General features: G+C 42.3%; 1 protein-coding gene across 18 annotated transcripts in view; it reads left to right on the top strand.

The window, feature by feature from the left end:
* CSMD2 (CUB and Sushi multiple domains 2) overlaps nucleotides 1-25,081 on the top strand; it is a 637,686-nt gene that overhangs the window by 574,519 nt on the left and 38,086 nt on the right. For 17 of the 18 annotated variants that reach the window (XM_078331131.1, XM_078331136.1, XM_078331130.1 and 14 more), the window contains 5 exons: nucleotides 635-808; nucleotides 2,499-2,672; nucleotides 13,537-13,710; nucleotides 15,053-15,241; nucleotides 22,410-22,583. In XM_078331131.1, the coding sequence (XP_078187257.1) occupies nucleotides 635-808; nucleotides 2,499-2,672; nucleotides 13,537-13,710; nucleotides 15,053-15,241; nucleotides 22,410-22,583 (885 nt within the window). The remainder of the gene's footprint in view (nucleotides 1-634; nucleotides 809-2,498; nucleotides 2,673-13,536; nucleotides 13,711-15,052; nucleotides 15,242-22,409; nucleotides 22,584-25,081) is intronic. The other variant, XM_078331142.1, reaches the window with a different exon arrangement.

The following is a 25,081-nucleotide window of genomic DNA, read 5'->3' as shown; positions in this document are numbered from 1 at the left end:
AAAAAAAAAAAAAAGGCTAATGTCAGTGATCCAAGACACTGTTGTCTTCACACACTGGTGCAGACTGCACAGTGGGATGTAACCACGTGTGTGGCAGAGTAGTCACAAGCATTTGACAGCCTCACTACAATGCGGCCACTCATATTTCAGTGCAGCCTTGGTGATTAGGCCTCACCTCATACATCAACCAGAGGCTCTCAGCAATGCTCTGTTGAAAAAATGTGTGAGTCTGCTGCAGGGCTCAGAAAAGAAGGGCAAGGAAATTGATTAGCAGTGTCTGCCCAGGTCACTAAGGAACATACTGCAGAATCGCCATCTCTTCCTAACCACAGTGCACATCTCAGCCCCCTGAGGAGGATTTAAAAAGCCTACAGGCTGGGGCCCTATCTCGAAAGCTGGTGAATCAGGCACCTGCAACAGAGCTGGGCATTTGAACACCCCTCGGGGGCTTCTGGAGACACCTCCCGTTGAGGTGCCACATCACACAAGTCTGCATCACAGCCCATATTCTGGCCAGAAATTCCAGCAGAGTAAGGTTAAACAGGTCTTGTTTTTGTCACGATTGTTGCTAAGCAGAAGCAGCCACGTCCCTCCTCTTGGGACTGGCTTACTGAGCACCTTGTGATCCTTGTAGTCATCTCCTGTGGAGAGCTCCCCATCCCCCCCAATGGGCACCGCATCGGAACACTGTCTGTCTACGGGGCAACAGCCATCTTCTCCTGCAATTCTGGATACACAATGGTGGGCTCCCGGGTGCGTGAGTGCATGGCTAATGGGCTCTGGAGTGGCTCTGAAGTCCGCTGCCTTGGTAAGTGACCTCTCCAGGCCTAACCTTCCCAGTTTTTCTCCTCAAGATAGAACAGATCTTTCCAAAGCTGGGATCCAGTCTTTGAACAGGATCATTTTGCCTACTGACATAAAATGCTTAATCCAGTCACCAACTGTTGGGCATCAGGCATGACTAAAACCCTGGAATAGCTTCTCTTGGGCCACCCAAAGGAATGAGAACTTCAGATCTAAAGAGACAAGCCTTTGAGGGTTCTCATTCTGGTTAGAAAGACAATCCCTTCCTATTGGCCTTTATATAATGAGTATAGCCCCAGTCTCCATTTTTGGCAAACTTGCAGACACATTCCTGTAACATGCCTTAAATGCCTTTCATATTATGTATTAGCAAATTTTACACACAATATATCAATATATACATACATACTAAGCAAATGACAGAAACATAAAACAACCTGGCTTACAAAGGACAAATTTATCCTTTTCTCCATGGCTAATACACTCTCTGGTTCTGTGATTCTGTCTCCTCTTACACCTTTCTTGAACCCCTAGAGTCTAAAAGAGGGCCCCAGCCACATAAACCTCACAGGATAGATTGGATGGTTTGTCCCGGGGTGAACAGTGCTGTCTTGCCCATGTCCCAAGCCTGTTATTTCCACAGAGAGCCAACAGAAACTGGCAGAAATGCCAGGAATATACTCTACCCAAATCCCATATAATAAAAAGAACTCACCTAGGTGTTACTCAAGGAGAAGGAAGGAAAGATGAATTTAGCTAAACCATCAGTTTTTACACAGTTGTTTCAACACAGCCAGGTTTTGACTACCTTAATGTAGACAATGGTGCCCTCCATGTAGCAGATGCTCAGTAAAAAACAAGATGTTCAGTCCGGGCACTGTGGCTCATGCCTGTAATCCCAGCAATCAAAAGCTGTCTTTGTCCAGATGAGCACCCACTAATTCACTTATTTAATATTAATTAGGCTTTTACTGTATGCCAGACACTATAAAGGTATGAAGATAAAAGATTTTGGCTGAGATGGATCACTTGAGGCCAGGAGTTCGAGACCAGCCTGGCCAACATAGTGAAACCCACCTCTACTAAAAATACAAAAATTAGCTGGGTGTGGTGGTGTGTACCTGTAGTCCCACCTACTCAGGAGGCTGATGAATCCCTTGAATCTAAGATGTGGAGGTTGCAATGAGCCAAGATCGCACCATTGCACTTCAGCCTGGGAGTCAGAGCAAGACCATGTTTAAACAAAAAAAAAAGAGAGAGAGCTACTCTTGAGTTTGGGTTTTAGGGTATATATATATATATATATATATATATATATATATATATATATGGCTTTTTTGTATCTGGTTGGTAAGAAAAAGAGGGGGATGATACTGGGGGCAGGGAGGCAACAGTGATTATTTTGCTCACACCTGTGTAGAGACACAGAAACTAAAACTCAGAAGTGAGTGGCCATTTGGAATACAGCCTTTGGATTTGGGGTGCCAAAGTCCTCAACATTATTTCTGTCATGTCAAGGTTTCCTGAAGTCACTCCTGAATTGCTACTCTCAGGGAGAGGTGGGAAAAGTGATGAGTGGTGGGATAGTTGGTCCTTTTCCCTACCATCCCTGTCTTTCGCCACCCAGATTGAGCTCCACTCCATTTTCTATAAGCTCCTCTTTGATGTACTCTCTTCCCTGTCCCTCACCAAAGCTGGACACTGTGGGACACCTGAGCCTATCATCAATGGACACATCAATGGGGAGAACTACAGCTACCGGGGCAGTGTAGTGTACCAGTGCAACGCTGGCTTCCGCCTGATCGGCATGTCTGTGCGCATCTGCCAGCAGGATCATCACTGGTCGGGCAAGACCCCTTTCTGTGTGCGTAAGTATGTCATCCACTCTCCCTAGTCACGGGGCTCAGATTCAACATGGACTTTCTCCCTCTCTCTCTTAATTAGATTAGCTAGAGGGGTGGGTTTTTTTGGATGTGATTGCTAATTTTTTTTCAAAATTTAAATCATTGTCAATCTAATATTTTCAGTTCTCTGCATTATTAATCACTGTTTTGTCTTTTATTATTTCCTTCCTTGTGATTTCTTTTAGTTTATATTTTTGTTCATTTTCTACCTTTTGAGTGGGAATTTAATTCATTTATTTTTATTCTTTCATTTCTACTGAATTTTATTGCTGTAAGTGCTTAAGACTATGAAATTTCCTCTGATCACTGCTTTAATTGTGTCCTATAGAGTCTAATAATAAATGTTCATTATTTATTAGAAACTCTGTAATTTTGGTATTGAGTTCCCCTTTTACATAGAAAATTTTTAATAGAAGGATTTGTTTCTAGGTGGAAGACCCTTTTTGTTTTCAGTATGTTATTCATTTCTAATTTTTATTGCATTGTATGTAATATTTCTACTTCACAGAATTTACTGAAGCTTTCTTTGTGACCTAATAGTTGGTCAGTTGTTATGAATGTCCCATGTGTACTTGAGAAGAAAGGGTATTAAGATGTCATCTTTTATTTATATGTCCATGAGATATATCTGATTGATTATGTTGTCTATGTCCTCGACATTCTTACTTTTCACCCACTCAATCTGTTTTATTCTGAGAGATGTATTTAAAGTTTTTTATTAGTAGTATGTTTCTTTTCTTTCTTTCTGTAGTTTCTGTTCTATAAAGATGGCTGCTATGTTATTTGGTGCATAGATATTAATAACTAGTATCTCCATTGCACATTGTGGTTTTTAGCCTTTAAAGATGACTTTTTGTCACTTTTAATATTTTTTAGCTTGAATTGTACTTTGCTTCATATTAAGCTTACAACTCCTACTTTAATTCTTTTGCCAGTACATCTTTGGCCATTTATTTTAGTCTTTTGATTCTCTTAGGTGTGATTCTTATATGCAGCATAAATTGCCTTATGAGCTATCTTGACAATCTTTTTCTTTTAGTTGGTTAGTTAAACTCATTCACAAATATTAATATGACTGATATGTTTGGTCTTAATTTTGCCATCTCCCATTTCACCACTTCTCCATCCCTGGTAACCACCATCCTACTCTCTGTTTCTATTAATTTGACTTTTGGAATTATAATATTAGTTTAATTCTATTTTTCTTGTACATTTTTTGGTGATTTTTTGAGGTTCATAATTATTTTTCCTTTTATCCTAAAGTCTAATATCTTTACTAGGACATGCTTCAGAGTTAGTTATTCCAAAACAATTTCCCCAGGTATTCTGTGGGTCTTTGAACATATAGATTCAGGTCTTTCTTTATTTCTAATGATTTTTCTTGGATTATGGTTTGAAACATCAGTATTGTTTTGTTTCCCACTGTTTTTTCCTCCTTCATCAGCTCTGATTATGTGTATGTTGAAGCTTCTTTGCCTGTCTTCTCTCTCAGCCTCTTTCTCTCTCATTATTTTTACCTCTTTATCTCATTTTAATTCCCTTGAATTCTTGCCTGACTTACTTCAGTAACTCTTATTAAATTATCATTTTAGAATAGTCTTCCTTGGGCCTCTTATATATATAGTCTTCATTTCTCAGATGGTTTTGTCTTTTTCTTCTGTCTCTTTAAAGCATGCAATCAGTTTTCTTTTATTTTCTTTCACCTTTTGTGCATTTGTGCTTTTAGTTTGGATTTTTTAATTTTCATGGTGGTTTTTAAATTATTTAGAATATTTAGTTCAGTTTAGAATGCTGCTCTAGTTTTCTTATGCTTCATTTGTTTTGTTTTTGGTGAGGAGGTTTTCATCAGATGAAATGCTTGAATCCTTGTCTACTTTTTTCATAAAATAACTTTGTATACATTTAGGTTGATGTTTTCTATTCATTTTACAGCTTTAGTGTGCTTTAGTAGTACCCTCTTCTGTCAGTGTTAAAAAGTCTTTCTCTCTGATCATTTTTCCTTCTTTATCTCATTTTGACTCCCTTGGATGTTTGCCTTTGTTTTTTTATTTACTTTTATTTTATTTTATTTTATTTTATTTTAAGTGTGTGTGTGTGTGTGTGTGTGTGTGTGTGTGTGTGTGTGTGGTAAGAGAAAGATTGCATGTCCTTCATTTTTGTTTGCTTGGTTTTCTTTTGTCTTGCAGAACCCCAGGTTTTCCAATCATTGCTTCTTTTTCCCTTTATCACTCAGAGGATATCATTTTATTTTCTTCCAGAAGCAATGAGGGAGAATCACACATTTTTATGTCTCTTTTCTGTAGTTGTACATGGACATACAAAAGTTTGTTTTCAATATATTCACATATAAGATGGATTTTCTCCTTCTAGCAGCAGTGTTAAGCCCTTCACCTGCTCCTCTCTTCTCTTTCATACAGTTTGCTCTCCACAAAAGCTTGGAACAGAAGGACGAGAAGTAACTCTGCCTGGGTTTAGTGTGTATTTCTCAACTTACATGTAATTTCAAGTTTGTAGCACTCTCTAGCTTCTAGTTAGTCTACAGGCCTGGGTTTTCTATTATTTGTTCTTCTGGTTAATCTGCATTATATATATATAATTTGCATTTTAGGTTTTGGGGTACATGTGAAGAACATGCAGGATTGTGGCATAGGTACATACATGGCAGTGTGGTTTCCACTGTTATCCTCAGCTGCCTGGAAGTAATTTGGAAAATTCTTCACTTTGAAAATTTCCCTAAAGTGAGCCTTTATGTAAAGTGCAGGTTTTCCTTCTTAGTTTTTGTAAAGGAGGTATTTTATTTTAATTCTTCTTTTGCCTTTTTATATATGGGATAAGACCATAAAATAATGAGAATTTCTCAATAAACAATACATGAAAATTAGTCTTAATAATTTCTTAATGTTTACAGAAAGCAAGACCCAAACCAGGTATGGTGGCTCATGCTTGTAGTCCCAGCTATTCAAGTGCCTGAAGCTGGAGGATCAATAGAGCCTGGAAATTTGAAATGAGCCTGGGCAACATAATGAGATCCCATCTCAAAAAATAAAAATAAAAAAATAAAGATCCATCTATATTCAGTCACTTGGATGTATTTAAATAAGACATATTTAGTTTTACCAAGAAGATGAACATGCAAATGCCCTCAGGAAGTTGGTACCCAATGTATATAAAGAGATTTAGGTAATAAATAATAGAAACTGTTTGGGTCTGGATGGAGACTTTCTGCCTGGCTTAAAGACATTGAATGTTAGACTGGACCATATTCAAAGTCAGTGAGTGAAGTAGTTAGGCTCTCAAGTATAGACCCAGATTGCCTGGGTTTACATCTCAGCTCTACCGCCAGATAGCCTGCAGCTATGTAACTGTAGTTAGGTCGGTTTACCTCACATGGTATCAGTCTTCTCACCTGTAAAAAGCAGGCACCTCAAAGACTACTGGGAGCATTAAATAAATTAATGCACATAAGATGGTTAGGCCAGTGCCTGATCCAGATGTTAAGCAGCAGTTGCTGCTGCTGCTGTTGCTGCTGTTGTGTGATGATGATGATGGTGATGGTAGTGGGGGTGGTAATGCTGCCACCATTACATCACAGAATCCAAGATCTCTTTTTTTTTATTGTACTTTAAGTTCTGGGGTACAATAATCATGCAGGATTATTGCATAGTTACACACATGGCAAGGTGGTTTGCTGCCTCCATCCCCCCGTCACCTATATCTGGCATTTCTCCCCATGTTATACCTCCCTAATCTGCCCACCTCCCCACTGTCCCTCTCCTAGTCCCCCCAACAGATCCCAGTGTATGATGCTTCCCTCCCTGTGTCCATGTGTTCTCATTGTTCATTACCCACTTTCAAGTGAGAACATGCAGTGTTTGATTTTCTGTTCTTGTGTCAGTTTGCTGAGCATGACAGTTTCTAGATTCATCCATGTCCCTACAAAGGGTACAAACTCATCATTTTTTATGACTGCATAGTATTCCATGGTGTATATGTGCCACATTTTCCTTGTCCAGTCTATCATCGATGGGCATTTTGGTTGGTTCCAGTCTTTGCTCTTGTAAACAGTGGCACAATGAACATATGTGTGCATGTGTCTTTATTATAGAATGATTTATAATCCTTTGGGTATATACCCAGTAATGAGATTGCTGGGTCAAATGGAATTTATATTTCTAGGTCCTTGAGGGATTGCCACACTATCTTCCACAATGGTTGAACTAACTTACACTCCCACCAGCAGTATAAAAGTGTTCCTATTTCTCCACATCCTCTCCAGCATCTGGATTTTTTTGAAATAAATAATGAATTTATTATATAGATCCTTTATATAAAGGATGTAAGATAAACACAATTGATAAAGTCTTCAGTTGCAGAGTTCATAGATGATCGCCATTCTAACTGTTTGAGATGGTATCTCAATGTGGTTTTGATTTACATTTCTCTAATGACCAGTGATGAGCATTTTTCCACATTTGTTGGCCTCATGTATGTCTTCTTTTGAAAAGCGTCTGTTCATATCCTTTGCCCACTTTTGAATGGGTTTGTTTGTTTTTTCTTGTAAGTCTGTTTTAGTTCTTTATAGATTCTGGATATTAGCCCTTTGTCAGATGGGTAGATTGCAAAAATTTTTTCCCATTCTGTTGGTTGGCAGTTCACTCTGATGATTGCTTCTTTTGCTGTACAGAAGCTCTGGAGTTTAATTAGGTTCCATCTGTCTATTTTGGCTTTTGTTGTGAATGCTTTTGGTGTTTTAATCGTGAAGTCCTTGCCTATGCCTATGTCCTGAATGGTTTTGCCTAGGTTTTCTTCTAGGGTTTTTATGGTGCTAGGTTTTGTGTTTAAGTTTTTAATCCATCTGGAGTTCATTTTAGTGTAAGGTGTCAGGAACGGGTCCAGTTTCTGCTTTCTGCACATGGCTAGCCAGTTTTCCCAACACCATTTATTAAACAGAGAATCCTTTCCCCATTGCTTGTTTTTGTCAGGTTTGTCAATGATCAGATGGTTGTAGATGTGTGGCATTACTTCTGAGGCCTTTGTTCTGTTCCATTGCTCTATATCTCTGTTTTGGTGCTGGTACCATGCTGTTTTGATACCAGTACCATGCTGTTTAAATTACTGTAGGCTTGTAGTATAGTTTGAAGTCAGGTAACATGATGCCTTTTGCTCTGTTCTTTATGCTCAGGATTGTCTTGGCTATGCAGGCTCTCTTTTGGTTCTATATGAAGTTTAAGGTGGTTTTTTCCAGTTCTGTGAAGAGAGTCATTGGTAGCTTGATGGGGATAGCATTGAATCTATAAATTACTTTGGGCAGTATGGCCATTTTCACAATACTGATTCTTCCTAACCATGAGCATGGAATGTTTTTCCATCTGTTTGTGTCCTCTCTTATTTCCTTGAGGCGTGGTTTGTAGTTCTCCTTAAGCAGGTCCTTTACATCCTTTGTTAGCTGTATTCCTAGGCATTTTATTCTCTTTGTAGCAATTGTGAATGGGAGTTCACTCTTGATTTGGCTCTCTGTTAGTCTGTTATTGGTGTATAGGAATGCCTGTGATTTCTGCACATTCATTTTGTATCCTCAGACTGAAGTTACTTATTAGTTTAAGGAGATTAGGCTGAGACACTCAATCTGGAGCCATTCAGATTGCTGGTCTTTGTAGGGGTGGGACCCGTGAAGCCAGATCATCTGTCCCTGCTTTCAGCCCCCTCTTTTTCAGTTTAATGTGTGGTTCTGTCTCCCAGCTGTTCCAGGAGCTCATTGAAATGTCCACCTAGATTTGTGTGAGTCTTTGTGAGTAAACTCATGGCGCCAGCTAAAACAGCCATGCTAGAAACTCATGGCGTTTTTTGGCCTGGGAATCTCCTAGTCTGTGGACAGTAAAAACTCTTTTGGAAATGTGGTGATCACTCACCCTCTGCTTGCTCTCGCTGGGAACTGCACTCCAGAGCTGTTCCTATTCAGCCATCTTGGATCTTCTCTCCCAGAATCTCTTATACTAAGCCCCATTCTTTTGGAGCACAGAGCTTTGGGAATTATCTGGAGAAGGAAAGCAAGAATAAAAGAACAAATATCCATAAGTGTTTACTCTGTGTTAGGCAACACGTTAGCTACCAATACTTACAAAGCCAAGGTTTCCTATGTCAACCAGACTCTTAAAACTTTCCAGCTGCCCTCTTCATTCCTCCATCAGCCCCCTTGCCCATTCCTCACACAGCTGTTTCACAAGTCTCCCTCCTTTCTGAAGACTTATATTCCATCATCCCTACCTGTATTCTCAGCAAATAACTAGATTAAATAGTTAAGACAGCCTGGAATCAGAGAAGCTGGGTTCAAAACTCAGATGAGCCTCTTAGAAACTGTGACCCTTGAACAAATCTCTTGAGTCCTCTGAAATTCTGTTTTCTGTGGGTATAACAGTGGTGCCTACCTCATAGCATTGTGAGGATTAAGTGAGACAATGACTACAAGCCCCAACTGTTATTAGCTAATCATATAATACCAGTTTCTATTCTGCAGAGATGATAGAAGCCATCAGACAATAGCTTCTCCTGCTTTCAGCTTCCCCACTCACACATCTACTCTGTGTATAACTGTCCTTGCCCCTTCTCTCTCACCTCAGTAGAAGAATCTCTCTCCCAGCCCATGGCTAATCCCTCCACCAGTCTCTGGCTCTCCTTCCATGCTGCCCCCTTAGTGAGCTTTGTTTGTTCTTAATCTTCTTCTATGTTACCATGGACCTTCCCTTTTTGTTTCCCTCAGCTTCAAAGACCATATTCGAGAAAGATTTCCTTAGAGCCTACTACATGCCAGACCCTGTATTAGGTGTTGAGGATAAACATGAATGTGTCATACATCATTTCTGCTCTTAGGAAACTAGGTCTAGTTGTCCTGAAGTGTGCTCAAAAGTGTGCCCTATTAAGTGCTCAAGTCTCATCAGGACCTCTACTTTCCTCCTGATGATGCCTTATTCTTCTGCCCATGGCAGCCTGTATTAGTTCAGGGTTCTCTAGAGAAACAGAACCAATAGGATGTGTGTATAGGGAGAGTGTGTGATTTATATTAAGGAATTGGCTCACGCAGTTGTGGAGGCTAGCAAGTCCAAAATCACCAAATAGTCTAGCAGTATGGAGACCCAGGAAAGGATCACAGTTCAAGTCTGAAGGCAGGCTGCTAGCTGAATTTCCTCTTCTTCCAGGGATAGCAGGCTGCCTTGTCTCTTGAGGTCTTCAACTGATTGGATGAGGCCCACCCACATTATTGAGGGCCTCATAATCTTTTTCACTCAAAGTCTCCTGATTGAAATGTTACCTCATCTAAAACATACCTTCACAGAAACATCTGGAATAATGTGGAATAATGTTTGGCCATATGTCTAGGTATCACAGCCTAGCTAAGCTGACACATGAAACTAACCATCACATGACCATGCTGCTTGAGAGAATTGCCTACGCTAATTGCTTCCCCCTCTCAATAGCAGCAAAGGCCACTACTTTTCTGCTCTAGCCAGAAAGAACGTCCATCCCAGTCAACAGGACCTCTGGTCCTAGGCCATGTTCTAAAATGCTCAGAGCCTCTGCTGCCCAGAAACTACAGGGCAGGAATCTGAGAAGTGCCAGCCAAAGCCTTCCAGCAGCCAGAAGGCCTGGGACCTAAAGAGAACATGAAGAACTTACACGGGGGCACCAGAGATGATGCCTGGTAGCAGCAACTTCTTCTGCTGCTCCTGATCCAGGGCCTGTTGCTTGGGAATATGTGAGAAGCAGTGGATAAGAGCCCAAACCAGGCAGGGGACACTTCAAGTCACCCATGGTCCTATTGATGAATCTGAGGGACAGTTTTTCATCTTTACCTTATTTGATCTATCAAGGGTGTCTGAAAATTCTTGAGCCTCTTGGCTCTATGACACTACCTACTCCCATAGAGCTTTGCTTTACACTTTTTTGATCACTCCTAGGTTCCCTATAGGTTTTTTTTAAACCTCTGACCTTCAAAAAGTGCTATTCCCAAAGGTTTTTTGTTTGTTTGTTTGTTTGTTTGTTGTTATTTTTTTAAGGCAGAGGCTCACTCAGCCACCCAGGCTGGAGCGCATCCTCGGCTCACTACTATCTCCGCCTTTCAGGTTCAAGAGATTCTCCAGCCTTAGCCTTCTGAATAGCTGCTATTACAGGTGCACACCACCACATCTGGCTAATTTTTAAATATATTTTTAGTGGAGACAGGGTTTCACCATGTTAGCCAGACTGGTTTCCAACTTCTGACCTCAGGTGTTCCGCCCACCTTGGCTTCCCAAAGTACTGGGATTACAGGCATAAGCCGCTGCACCCAGCCCCAAAGGTTTTAATCCTCAGCACTCTTCTCTCTCTTTATATGAGTGATTTCTGCCCTCAGGGGAGGGGCATCACGACATTTTCCAAATCTGGTGAAAGTAATGGATCCTCTCCCAAACTGGCTGCAAACACCCAGGGCCTTGCATATAATTTCAGGGGTTCACAGATGCTGTGATGCTTATCCTTGCTCTCCCACCATCTTCTTAACCTGGCAAAGCCCTACTCACCCTTGAGACCTAGATCAGACCTCATGCCACTCCCTGTGGGACTCTCTTTGGCCCATCTCTACCCAGTGGAGGGTAGAAGCCACTCCTCTGCACTGGTCTCTATCTCAGGTTAAGACCCCTGAGCTTAACACTGGCTTCCCTGCCTGTCCCCTCTACAAGTTTGTGAAATGAGCTTCCTAAGTTCAGAGAACATATCATGTTCTTCCTTGCATATTCTATTCTGTAGCAGAGTACCTAGCTCATAAAATGCACTCAGTAAACATTTGATTATAAGTAAATATGTGAATTGAATCTGATTTCAAAGCAGCCCTGTGAAATGCATATCAAAATTCTTACTTTGCAGCTATAGAAACCAAGCCTCAAAGTGAATTATCCTCAGACCCAAAGTCAGGAAGGAGCAGAGCTGAGCTGGAAATCCTGGTCTGGTGACCTTCCTAGCCCATTCTCATCTCACCGTGCCAGGCTGCTTTGAAACCCTGCGGTCCACTAACAGCATGTCCCCTGCTCTTCCCTGCTCCCTCCACTAGAGTTAGGGTTGCTACTACTGAGATTTACAAAAGAGAACTAGCCCAGAAAACACCAGATCTGGCCACAGCAAAGACTGGGTGCTGCCTCATCTTACATCCCCACCCCCATGATCATCATTTAGGTCTTAGGTGGGATCCTCATGGATTTAAGTATTGGGCAAAGAGAATATCCCTGTGGTTCCTCATCTTCCCACAAGCTAAAATACAGAACAAAGTGAGAGGCTTGGTAAAAGCATCATGTGAGAGTTCAACCCCGTGAGACCTTGGTGCCAGGCAAGGACAAAGTAGAACTAAGGACTGAGGATCAAAGCAGAAGCCCAGGCATCCATCCATTCATGCACTTACTCATTTGCTGATTCACTCAGTAAAAATTTATCATGCTCCTGCTGAATGTCAGGCACTGGTACATACACCAAGGGTGTAGGAATACAAAGCAAAACAAAGTCCCTGACCTCAGGAGCTTGCATTCAGCTGAGGGTGACAGCAGTAAACAGATATGGAAGTGGTATGGTGTGTTAGTTGGTGACAGTGCTATGGAGAGAGGTTGAGCGGAGCAAAGGACCTGACAGTGCTGGCCCACTGGGGACTAAAGAAGGCCTCACTGACATGGTTAACTTGAGGAGAGACCTGAGAAGAGGACAGGAATTAAGGGATATCTGCAGGAACAATGTTCCAGGCAGAAATAAAAAGCAAATGCAAAGACCCTGGGGTAGGAACTTGCTTTGTATATTCATGAAGCCTCCAAGAGACCAGTGCAGCCAGGTGGAGTGAGGTGTATCACTGGGAGAAAGGGGGAATCAGTGGGATGGAGGGGTAAGCATGGTGGCCTGCAAATACCACATCCCTTTTCTCTTCCCTGCTCATGTCTGAACAAAACATTAAACAAAACACAGTGGTAGGTGGAGGACCAAATATTACCTCAATTACTAATAAAGGCTAAGTTGGAAAATGGAGCTTAATGTGAGAGCCAGATGGAGGCTGCTGCATGAACCCAGAATGAGATGAGTTCACCCACCCACAGAGGCAACACTGCAGTGGGGCACGCAGCCCTGCAATGTTGGGGATAATCTGCCTCCCCAACAGCCAAGAGCAGCTGAGAACATTGCCACCCTGCAGACAACTAGGTCCCTAGAAGAAGAGGGATGCTGAGCCAAACATGCCAGCTCATTCTCCCCAAGTTGCACAGATCAAGGTGCACTAACTGAACTCCCTTCCGATGGAAGCAATGGAAGGTAGTGGGTTCTCTCCAAACAGCAGCTCTGCTTCCCCAGTTTGCCTGGGCCATTGGTCTAGCAGGGTGACTGAACTCTGCACCAGGCTTGGTTAATATTCATTCTGGTTCTACAAGGTTGGCTCAGGAATGAGGATGGGCCTAAATTAGCTGATGGGTGGCCATAAGTATACCCAGCAATTAAGAATGGATCTGCACAGCTGAAGGCATCATAGGCAAGAAAAATAAGACAGGACTGACCGCTCAGACCACAGAGAACCACAGTTCAAGTCTAACACCCTATGGAAAGTCATAAAATGAGTGATCTCAAGTTTTCCAGGCTACAGACATGTCTTCAAGAAGGACAGAATGTTCCCCTGACAATTTCAGTTTATAAAGCTTTTATAGCAAAAGAAATTGAAGTTAGACTTATAGTTGAACTTCACTGATGTGCATAAGAGATGCCAGGTGAGAGGTGGATACATTTTGAGGGGCGTGGAACAGTAGGAGGGCTTACCTATCTTCTGTTTCGGTTACAGCAATTACCTGTGGACACCCAGGCAACCCTGTCAACGGCCTCACTCAGGGCAACCAGTTTAACCTCAACGATGTGGTCAAGTTTGTTTGCAACCCTGGGTATATGGCTGAGGGGGCTGCTAGGTCCCAATGCCTGGCCAGCGGGCAGTGGAGTGACATGCTACCCAACTGCAGAAGTGAGTCGCCCTTTCTCTCCCACTCTGCTCCCCATCATCTCTGCCATATGTGGTTCTGTAGCTCAAAAAACAAGCCAGTGAATTCATTCTGGCATCATTCTGACTCAGATAGGGAAGATGAGGCAGAAAAAGGGTCATAAATGAGGACTTTCTCAACCCTTAGATACAGCCGCATAAAATTTCATCATCATGGGTTATATAAGGAAAGCAAAACTTAGTATTATCTTGCAGATCTTCTTATTTATATATCACAGAACAAATAATGTATCATTATCATATAAATCCCCATTATTTTTTAACAGAGGCTTATGTTTCTCACATAAACAAGAAATCTAAAAGTAATATTATTTCTGCAGCTGCTCAATGAGGTCAGGAGCAATATCTTGGTCTTTCCTCATGGTTGCAAAATGGCTGCTGCAGCTCCTTTGGAACTACACTTAAGAGATACCCATTCTTGATGAAAAAGCAGAGAGTTGAAAAGCAGAGAGTCTAAAAGTTGAGATAAATGGGGTGAGGGCTGGGGAAAAATACACAGAGACGAAGCCAAAGTCTCAAAAGGCAGAAGGAAGAGACAATGTTCTGGCCCCATTTGGAGTATTTAGGATATAGCTTCTAACGCTTTTAGAAGCTTTTGACAGCAGTGAAGCCTCAGAGAGGCTCATCAAAAGTAAAAATCCCATCCTTCCCACTTCATATAATGAATTTCAGTCTCAGGTAAGATAACGGATTTGAAGTTGTTTGGAACGAAAAGTACATTCATGCGTTATGAATAATATTGTCATTATTCTAAAGTCTTACCCTGATTTTGAGTTAAGCTGCTTTGGAAACACTTTAATATTTTAAAGTCAAATTTATCCCCCAGGATATTAATGTGTCCCTGAAATACTCATAAAAGTGATAAAAACCATTTTCAAAAGAGCCCCACCCCTGTGCAAGTCAGTTCAAATGTGTCAGTTTTACAATTGACTTGCTTTGTTGTGGGAGGCACATTGTGCTAGGATCAGACACACGAAGACTCAAAGTTCATGCCCTCAAGAGATTTGTGTGTTCAAACAAGTCACAGCACAGGCTGGTAAAGTCAGCAATAGCGATTTGTGCAAGGGAATACCAGAAAGGGCGTAATCAGTCGGGGAAGAGGTGAGAAGGGTTCTCTAAGGAGGTAATGTCTAGCTGGACACGAAAGGATGAATCTTCTGACCAGGTAACCAAGGTGAGGCGACAAGTCCAGCAACCTCAGGACCAGCTCACCCTCCAGACAGGGTCTGCTTCATTGCCTAGTTTTGCTCTGAGGATTTTGCTATACTGGGAATCCATGTCTGTTTGGACTTCTGTTCAATTGCAGTCATCAACTGTACAGATCCTGGACACCAAGAAAACAGTGTTCGTCAGGTCCATGCCAGCGGCCCACACAGGTTCAGCTATGGCACCACTGTGTCTTACCAGTGCAACCACGGCTTCTACCTCCTGGGCACCCCAGTGCTCAGCTGCCAGGGAGATGGCACATGGGACCGTCCCCGCCCCCAGTGTCTCTGTAAGTAGATGTCACCTGCTCAAAATGACAGATGGAGTGACCCATGTCAAAGAACAGTCCTCCCCTCTGTGCGTGTGTGTGTGTGTGTGTGTGTGCATATATGTGTATTGTCTTATGGAGATAGTCACTCTGGCTACTCCTGAGATTTTAGATTTCTTCTTGAATTCCTGTTGAGTGACTTACCTTACCAATTTTTGTGTTCTAACTTTCCTAGCTAGAGGCCTGGTCCTTTTCCTCTCTAGAGTTTCTACCCTCTTCAGCTTTCGGAATTCCCTTCTTTCAGAACTGGCCCTTCCTTGCCCTTCCAGAAACACAGCACACAAACCCCTTCCCTTTAAAGGACTGAAGCAGAAAAGCTACAGACTCTGGAGGCAGACCACCTTGGACTGAAATTCTGGCTTTGCCACTGAACAAGTAGTGTGGTTTGCGAAAAGTCCACTACCCTCTCAGAGCTTCAGTTTCTTTTTTTTTCTTTTACCTCAGTTTCTTCATCCTTAAAAATGATGCCAGTACCTATTCCATAGGGTTATTAGAGGATCAAAAAATAAAAATCCATAATAAAGTGCCAGCATAGTATCTGGTACATAGTAGCTACTCAGTAAACTGACTACATTAATTATTATTAGGAAAACAGATTGGGACATGTTTTTTAAAATGGGTTGGGGAGGTGCTCAGAGTCCTGATGTATTAATCTGTTCTCCCACTGCTATAAAGAACTGCTCAAGACTGGGTAATTTATAAAGGAAAGAGGTTTAATTGACTCACAGTTCTGCAGGGCTGGGGAGTCCTCAGGAAACTAACAATCTTGGTGGAAGGAGAAGAAACACGTCCTTCTTCACATGGTGGCAGGAGAGAGAAGAATGAGCAAAGTTGGGGGAAAGCCCCTTATAAAACCATCAGATCTTGTAAGAACTCTCTCACTATCATGAGAACAGCATGAAGGTAACTGCCCCCATAATTCAATTACCTCCCACCAGGTCTCTCCCACAACAGATGGCTATCATGGGAACTACAATTCAAGATGCGATTTGAGTGGGGACACACCCAAATCATATCACCTGACATCTGGTCACTGGCCTTACATGTCCTTATGAGAAGAGCAACCCCTTGGTCTCCTGCTCTCCCCTCTGGTTCCTAAAGGTGGATCCACATAGATTTCTCTCTCCCCCATCTTCTGAGTAGCAGAGATGAAGATGCACTCCAGATGGAGTAATGGATATGCAGTTAAGGCCATTTAGCAATTCACCTATCTTTGGCAGATTATATACATTTTGTAGGCCCCCCAGTCTGGGAGACTGCATTTTTTTTATGCCTTCATGCCTGTAGGTCTAACAGGAGCCTGGTATAGCTTCTCACTGCTTCTATTTTCCTTGCTTAAGAACTCTGGCCTGGCCATCCAATCCCTTTTTGACCAGCAAATTGTTTGGGGTCAGAAATGGATACTACCTATATAAGGTGGTACCAGCTGAGACTCAGAGCCCCTAATGGGCTCAAATTGTTTTATCTTCTGGTAAAATGCAGCTTTCATCAAAGTGACCCTATCCATAGTAACTTTTGTCCCAATGCTTTTTTTATCTGAAGTAGTCAGTCACATCTTCAGGCTCCACTTCTAATTCTAGTTCTCTTGCTACTGCTTCAGTGGAGAAGTGACCTCCTCCCCTGAAGTCTTGAACCCACCAAAGTTATGCATGAGGGTCGGAATCAGCTTACCCCTGTTAACTCCTGTTAATGTTGCTGTTGATATAATTAATAGGTTACTATATTCATACACAGGCATACATTGGAGGTATTGCAGGTTCAGTTCCAGACCACTACAATAAAGCAAATATCACAATAAAATGAGTCACACAAATTTTTTAGTTTTCCAGTATAGTCTTAGTGTGCAATAGTATCATGCCAAAAAATATGCATACCTTAATTAAAAATACTTCATTGCTTAAAAAAAAATACTAACAATCATCTCAGCCCTCAGTAAGTCATACTCTGCTGGTGGAGGACTTTGCTTCAGTGTTGATGACTGCAGACTGATCAGGGTGATGAAGGCTGGTGTGGCTGTGGCAATTTCTGGAAATAAGACAAGTGAAGTCTGCCACATGGACTAACTCTTCCTTTCAGGAAAGATTTCTCTGTAGCATATGCTGATGTTTGTTTGATAACATTTTACCTACACAGTATAACTCCTTTCAAAATTGCAGTCAGTCTTCTCAAATCCTGCTGCCATTTTATCAACTAACTTTTACGTGATGTTCTAAATCCTTTGTTGTCATTTCAACAATGTTCATGGCATTTTCACCAGGAGTAGATTCCTCTCAGGAAACCACTTTCTTTGCTCATCCATAAGAAGCAGCTTCTCATCTGTTCGAGTTTGATCATGAGATTGCAGTAATTCAGTCACATCTTCAGGCTCCACTTCTAAGTCTAGTTCTCTTACTACTTCTATCACATCTGCAGTGACCTCCTCCACTTAAGTCTTGAACCCCTCAAAGTCATATGTGAGGGTTGGAATCAGCTTTTTCTGAACTCCTGTTAATGTTGATATTTGGACCTCCTCCCATGAATCACAAATCTTCTTAATGACATCTAGAATAGTAAATCCTTTCCAGAAGGTTTTCTATTTACTTTGCTCAGATCCATCAGAGGAATACACTATCTATGAAAGTTATAGCCTTATGAAATGTATTTCTTAAATAATAAGACTTGAAATTCAAAACTATTCCTTGATCCATGAGCTGCAGAATGGATGTTGTGTTAGGAGGCATGAAAACAACACTCAACTCCTGTACCTCTCCAGTTCTGATGTACAGGATCTCTCCATCAGACCTCTTGGGTGACCATGTGCATTGTCAATGAGCAGTACTATTTTGAAAAGAATCTCTTTTTTCTGAGCAGTAGGTCTCAACAGTGGGCTTAAAGTGTTCAATAAACCATGCTACAAACAGACGTGCTATCATCCAGGCTTTGTTGCATTTATAGAGCGCAGGCAGAATAGATTTAGAAAAATTATTAAGGGCCTTAGGATTTTCAGAATGGTAAATGAGCATTGGCTTCCACTTAAAATCACCAGCTGCATTCATCCCTAACCTGAGAGTCATTCAGTCCTTTGAAACTTTGAAGCCAGGCATTGACTTCTCTGTAGCTATGAAAGTCCTAGATGGCATCTTCTTCAAACAGAAGGCTGTTTTGTCTTCCTTGAAAATCTGTTGTTTAGTGTAGCCACCTTCATCACTTAGCTTAGCTAGATCTTCTGGATAACTTGCTACAACTTCCACATCAGCACTTGCTGCTTCACCTTGCACTTTTATGTTATAGAAATGGCCTCTTTCCTTAAACCTCATGAACCAAGCTCTGCTTGCTTTGTACTTTTCTTCTGCAGCTTCCTCCATTCTCTCAGCCTTCATAGAATTGAAGAGGGTTAGGGCCTTGCTTTGGATTAGGCTTTGGCTTAAGGGAATGTTGTGGCTGGTTTGCTTTTCTATCCAGACATACCTACTTTCTATAGTAGGTGGAGCCAATGATGATGCTAAGCATCCTGCAATGCACAGGACAGTCCCCTATAATAAAGACTGGCTCAAACTTTCTCCATATCAGCAATAAGGCTGTTTCACTTTCTTATTCATATATTCACTGGAACAGCCCTTCTAATTTCCTTCAGGAACTTTTCCTTTGCATTCACAACTTGGTTAATGGTTTGGCTCAAGACGCTTAGCTGTAGGGCTGTCTCGGCTTTCAACATGCCTTCCTCGCTAAGCTTTTAATCATTCCTAGCTTTTGATTTAAAGTGAGAGACACAACTCTTCATTTCACTTGAACACTGAGAAGACATCATAGGGTCATAGGGCTATTAATTGACCTAATTTCAATATTGGTACATCTCAGGGAATAGGGGGCTCAAGGAGAGGGAGATAGACAAGGAATGGCCAGCCAGCATAGCTGTCAGAACACACATGACATTTACCAATTAAGTTCTCCATTTTATGTGGGCATGGTTCGTGGTGCCCCAAAACAATTACAATAGTGACATCAAAGATCACTGATCACAGATCACCATAACAGATGCAACAATAGTGAAAACATTTGAAATATTGTGAGAATTACCAAAATGTGATGCAGAGACACAAAGTGAGCACTTGCTGTTGGAAAAACGGTGCTGTTAGGCTTGCTCAACACAGGAATACCAAAAACCTTTCATTTGTAAAAAAACACAGCATCTGTAAAGCCCTCTAAAGCAAAGGACAATAACACTAGGTGTGCCTATAACTTATAACCAGCTTCCTTCTTTTAGTATTGGCATGATGTATTTTTTTATCATTGTATTTTTAACTGCTCTCTATCTAAAAAGCATGTAATTGTGATTTTTAAATCCCATCTGACAATCTTTTCTTTCAGCTGAAACCCATTTGCATTTTTTTCTTTCTTTTTCTTAGTGAAATATAATTCACACACCATAAAATGGATTCTTTTAAGGTATACAATTCAGTGAGTTTAGTGTATTCACAAAGTTGTACAAGCATCTTCACTGTCTAATTCCAGAACACTTCCATTATTCCCAAGCAGTCCTTCAAAGCCACCCACCATTCCCCACGCTCACCCCAGCTCCTGGCAACCTCTAATGTACCTTTCTGTCTCTACAGATTTCCCTGTTCTGGACATTTTATATAAATGGAATTATATGTGTGTCTTTTGTGTCTGGCTACTTCCACTTAACATAAAATTTTCAAAGGTCATTCATGTTTTAGCATACATCACTCCTTTATTCCTTTTGGCCAAATACTATTTCATAATATGAATATACCACATCTTGTTTATTCATTCAACAGTTGATAGATGAACTGAGACTATTATGAACAATTTCCACTTTGGGACTATTATGTTTTCATTTTTTGCCTATTATGAATTATGCTGTTTTCAACATTTGTGTATACGTTTTTGTGTGAACATATGTTGTCAATTCTCCCGGGCATAAACCTCAGAGGAAAATTGCAAAGTCTCATAGGAACCCTATGTTTAACTTAATGAGGAACTGCCAAACTGTTTTCCAAGTGGTGGCACCATCTTCCATTTCTACCAGCAGTGTATGAGAGTTACAATTTCTCCATATTCTTTCCTACGCTTGTTATTGTTCATTTTTATTATAGCCATCCTAGTGGATGCAAAGCACTAACTCGCTGTAGTTTATATTTGCATTTCTCTAATGACGAATGGTGTTAAGCGTCTTTTTATGCACATACTGTGTAACAAATCATAGTGACTTAATGCCACAGCCATTTTCTTGCTTACATTGGCTGTTCTGGCAGGGTTTAGTGGAGACAGCTTATCTCTGCTCCACATGTTATTGGATGTGGTGGCTCAGGTGGGCCTAGAAGATCTGAGATGACCTCACTCACATCTTGGTGCTGGCTGTCAGCTGGGGCAATATGATTGTTCTCCACATGGTCCCTCCCCTCGTATGAGTTCCTGTCATTCAGTAGTCTATGCCAGACTTCCTTACATGGTGGCATAGTACTCCAAACAATGAAGGTAGAAGCTGCCAAGCCTCTTAGGATGTAATTTGGCTCAACGTCACTTCCACCATGTTTTGTTACTCAAAGCAAGTCACAAGGCAAGCCTGATCCAAGGGGAGGGGAAACAGACTCCACCTCTTGATGGGAGGAATTGTTAGTATCAGCAGTCTTCGCAGATAATCTACCATGAGCATTTAGAACAATGTTAGACCCATACTAAGACCACACTGAGAGGTGAAGATACCTAAGACCCATTCTTACCATCCCAGTACCTACCAAAATTCATCATCGGGGTCAGCACTGTCCCAGCCCAGGTTTTACCTCTTGATCACTTGTCGTGGTCTGCCTGCATGCTACGCCTTGTGTCCTTTCTGGGTACAGTGACTACAGGGATCTCCTACCAGACTCCAAGATTTAGTCCAACTCATTATCGTCTCTCCTTGAATTCCTGCAACGGCTCCCTCTTTCTTGCACCACCTGGTCCTTTCTCCACACAGTAGTCAGTATAATCTTGTTAAAATGTAAATCGGATCGTGTAACTCGAGTGGCTTCCCAACATGCTTCTAATAAAATCCAAATTTCATGCTATCATCTGGCTCATAGTGGCCTCTCCACCCTTGTCTTCTTCCATTTTGTCCTGGCTCATTCCAGTCCAGAATCCCTGGCTTCCTTGCTGTCTCAAATACAGCAAACTCACCCTGGCCACTGGGCCTTTATGCCTGATGTTCTATCCCCAACAATACTCTTCCCCGAGATTTTGCATGGCTGGCCTCTTCACGTCATTCAAGTCACTTCTCAAAGTCACTTGATCTTCCCTGACGATCCTATTCAAAAATTGTACCTTCATCTCATCCCAGAACACTTTGCCTGACACAGCTTTTCATAGCAACCCCTGGAATTACCTACTCATTTTCTTACTTGTAGTCTGTCTTCCCCTGCGAGAATATTAGCATAGACTTTGTTCTCCCAAACACATGGAGTCCCTAGCATATAATAGGCACACAATAAATGTGTGTTGAGTAAATGCGAGAACCTTAGGATCAACTTGTGACAAGATCAATGGGAAGGCCAACCCCAGCGATGCTGAAAGCATTGCCCTGCCCTCGCCTAGACCTCTCAATTCTGGTGTTCTAATCTTGTCACTTATTTTCAGTTACACTTCACTGTTTTAGTAAAAGGAACTTGCATACTATAGGAGACAGGTTGGGGACAACTGATGAGCCAACTGTAAGATGCAGTTAGAAAAGGCCTATAAATGGCTCCCATTCTGGAATCTGGGGCCAGTGAAGACAGTCCTAGGGTGTCAGAGCTCCCATTTTGTCTTATGTGTACTCTGTGTAACACCTTCCTGCCCAGAGGTACCTTGAGCAGGAGGAAATAGGGAGAGGTAAGCACAAGAGGCAAGAAAGAAAAACACCTAATGTTATTGTGTATCTGCTACGTGCTGAGCAGGTATTATTCTGGATTCCATAGATTCAGAAGCTGTCCACTGAGGTGGGTGGGCATTGTCTGCCAATGCCAGGTGGGTGTGCCAGCAGGAAGTTTGCTTCAATAGACACCCTCAGGTTTCTCTTCTTCCCTGCCTCCTGCTTCAAGAAGCCTAGCACGTATTGTGTGATGGTATCCATCCCTGTGCAGTCACTGAGATGTTTGTTCTTCCCCCACAGTGATGTCCTGTGGCCATCCAGGCTCCCCACCTCACTCCCAGATGTCCGGAGACAGCTACATTGTGGGAGCAGTGGTGCGGTACAGCTGCACCGGCAAGCGGACTCTGGTGGGAAACAGCACCCGCATGTGTGGGCTGGATGGCCACTGGACTGGCTCCCTCCCTCACTGTTCAGGTACGGGGCATAACACTGGGGAAAGGGCTCCAATGGAACACTTGACTGATAGGATATGGACAAGCCCCCAAGGTGTGAAAATGACTGATGGATGGGAGGAAATCAGACCTCGGAACCCTTGTATCTTCCCTCAAAAGTAGAGAGCACGGCGAGACGAGGTCCCATCAGAGCTTCAGCCTTTGGCAGGCTGAGCTGAGCTTTGTCTCCTTAGTCAGCTCTGGCCATGCCCAGGGATTGCAAAACTAGAAAGAGCACAACTTTTTAGGTCAACCTATGCCCAGAGTCCTGTCCAGACATTTGATTTTATGAGTTCCTTGGGACAGTTCAAGTCTTCCTGTTGATCAGCTCAGGTCCAAGCCCACTCCCATGTTCTCTCTTCAGACTCCCAGGCCCCAGCCTGTTTCCTGCTTCCTTTTCTTATCACTGCCCCTCAACTTGTCCTATGTCCCAGCTACCTGGTGGGGTGCAGTCTTCTTCCCTACTGCATTGAAACACAGTCCCAAGACTCTTCCTATTAAGTTCATTTTACTGCTAATGAGGATACTGATAGATGCTATCAAAATAACAAATGTAGAGAACTGCTAAAGGTCCCATGTGCATAGTATCCAAACCAGAAATGAATACATAATGTCATATAACAGAGCAAAATATTTACAAGTGAATTGTCCTGCCAATAGCAGAAACCACCACGCTAAAATATTAGAGCCTTGCAGCTTTGTCTTCTTTGAGAGGGTCCTGCCTGGCCCTGGGAAGGGATTCCATGTTGCCAGCAAGAGGGCAGCTGCTCATATAGCTTGATGTTCCTCAGGGAGCCCACCTTGGCATTGAAATTAACCCCTAGCCCTTCCCAGGCCAGATTCCTTCAGAGGAAAGGAACATGACCTCCTCCTAATAGAGAAGCCTTTTCCTTGATGTGGGACCGTACTCTTAAGATGTGCCTCTGTTCTTACAGTTTGACATTCCCAGTGAGCCTGCCTCCCAGAAGTCAAGTCACTGCCAAAATATTTAACAAGATATTCATTACATCTCTCTAGAAAGTAGAGAGTCCCAAAGCCACTGTTTCAAAGGGCTTCTTGTTACCCAGGAAATCCCAGACACATCATTCTATATGATCATCCAGGACTTTGGCCTCTCACCCCTATTAATCTCACTAATCACCTGATTAAGGAACTGGGCAGGACTACATAGGAGCCATGAGGACTCATTTAAGCTGGGCTAGAGGAAGTCCTGTTATCTGTGCCCTGGCTTCCTTCTGCTTGGACCTCTGACAGAAGTGATAGGCAATACAGCATGGAAGGACAAGGGTCATGCACATTGCCTCTCCAGCCTTCCTGCAGCTCTCTGAAAACAGAATGAGAAGGAACTCAATCAATACGAAGGATGGATAGAGAGTTAACCTTAAATGCCTTAGATGAGAACATGAGGGATGAGAAGAATAGGCAATTAGGAAGTAACATTAGGTATATACCACATATCCAGAGATGGTTCCTCCCTTCCTGAAACAGATGTCATCTTTTGCAGCGGCATCTCCTGCCAGTCCCATGAAATACACATTTATGAATTCCAGATCAAAATTTTGAGTCTCATTGTGTCCAAGCAGTGGACCCAACTGTTGTACCACAATACCTCCTGCCTGAGTCCTTGAGTCATAAGCCACTGGGCCACCAAGGCTATGGAGAGATTTCTGGAGTTCGAGACTTACTTCAGGAAGTTCATCACCAACAGCTCCACTCTCATTCTCTTTGCCTGTTCAGTAAAAAGTTGCCATCTATCTACTCTGTCCCGTGGTGCCATATCCTATCCAGGCTCCCTTCTTTCATTGAACTAGAAGCCTATATTACTGTAGCGGGAGCCATTCTGGCAGAAAAAGGCCCGAGGACTGAACACCACTGTATTAGTCTGTTCTCACACTGCCAAAAGACATACCTGAGACTGGGTAATTTATAAACAAAGAGATTTAATCAGCTCACAGTTCTACAGGCTGTACAGGCTTCCGCTTCTGGGAAGGTCTCAGGAAACTTACAGTCATGGCAGAAGGGGAAGCAGGCACATCTTCACACAGCTGGCAGGAGAGACAGCAAAGCAGGGAAGTGTGACACACTTTCAAGCAACCAGATCTCATGAGGACTCACTCACTATCACGAACAGCAGGGGGGAAATCTGCTCCATGATCCAATCACCTCTCACCAGGTCTCTTCTCCAACTTGGGGATTACAATTCAACATGAGATTTGAGTGGGGACACAGAGCCAAACCAGGTCAACACCCTTGTGCCTACTTTACAATTGTGTTGGCTCCAGCTGAGGTCAGCTAGCCAGTGTGTGGAGTTAGAGGTGCTCACTATCAAGATTGTTTTCAAGGAGACCCAGTTGTGCCTGTTACATGAATTACATCCAGGAAACCTTCAAAAGATAAGAAAACCTAGCCAAATGTGATGGACTCTCTTTTATTAATGTTTACATTGAAGATTAAATGAGTCCCCCTTCCATGGTGGGAAAC

Source organism: Callithrix jacchus, chromosome 7, assembly GCF_049354715.1.
Source record: "Callithrix jacchus isolate 240 chromosome 7, calJac240_pri, whole genome shotgun sequence".
NCBI classification, from domain to species: Eukaryota; Metazoa; Chordata; class Mammalia; order Primates; family Cebidae; genus Callithrix; species Callithrix jacchus.
Note: the sequence above shows the minus strand (reverse complement) of the source record. Positions and strands in the feature narration are given on the sequence as shown.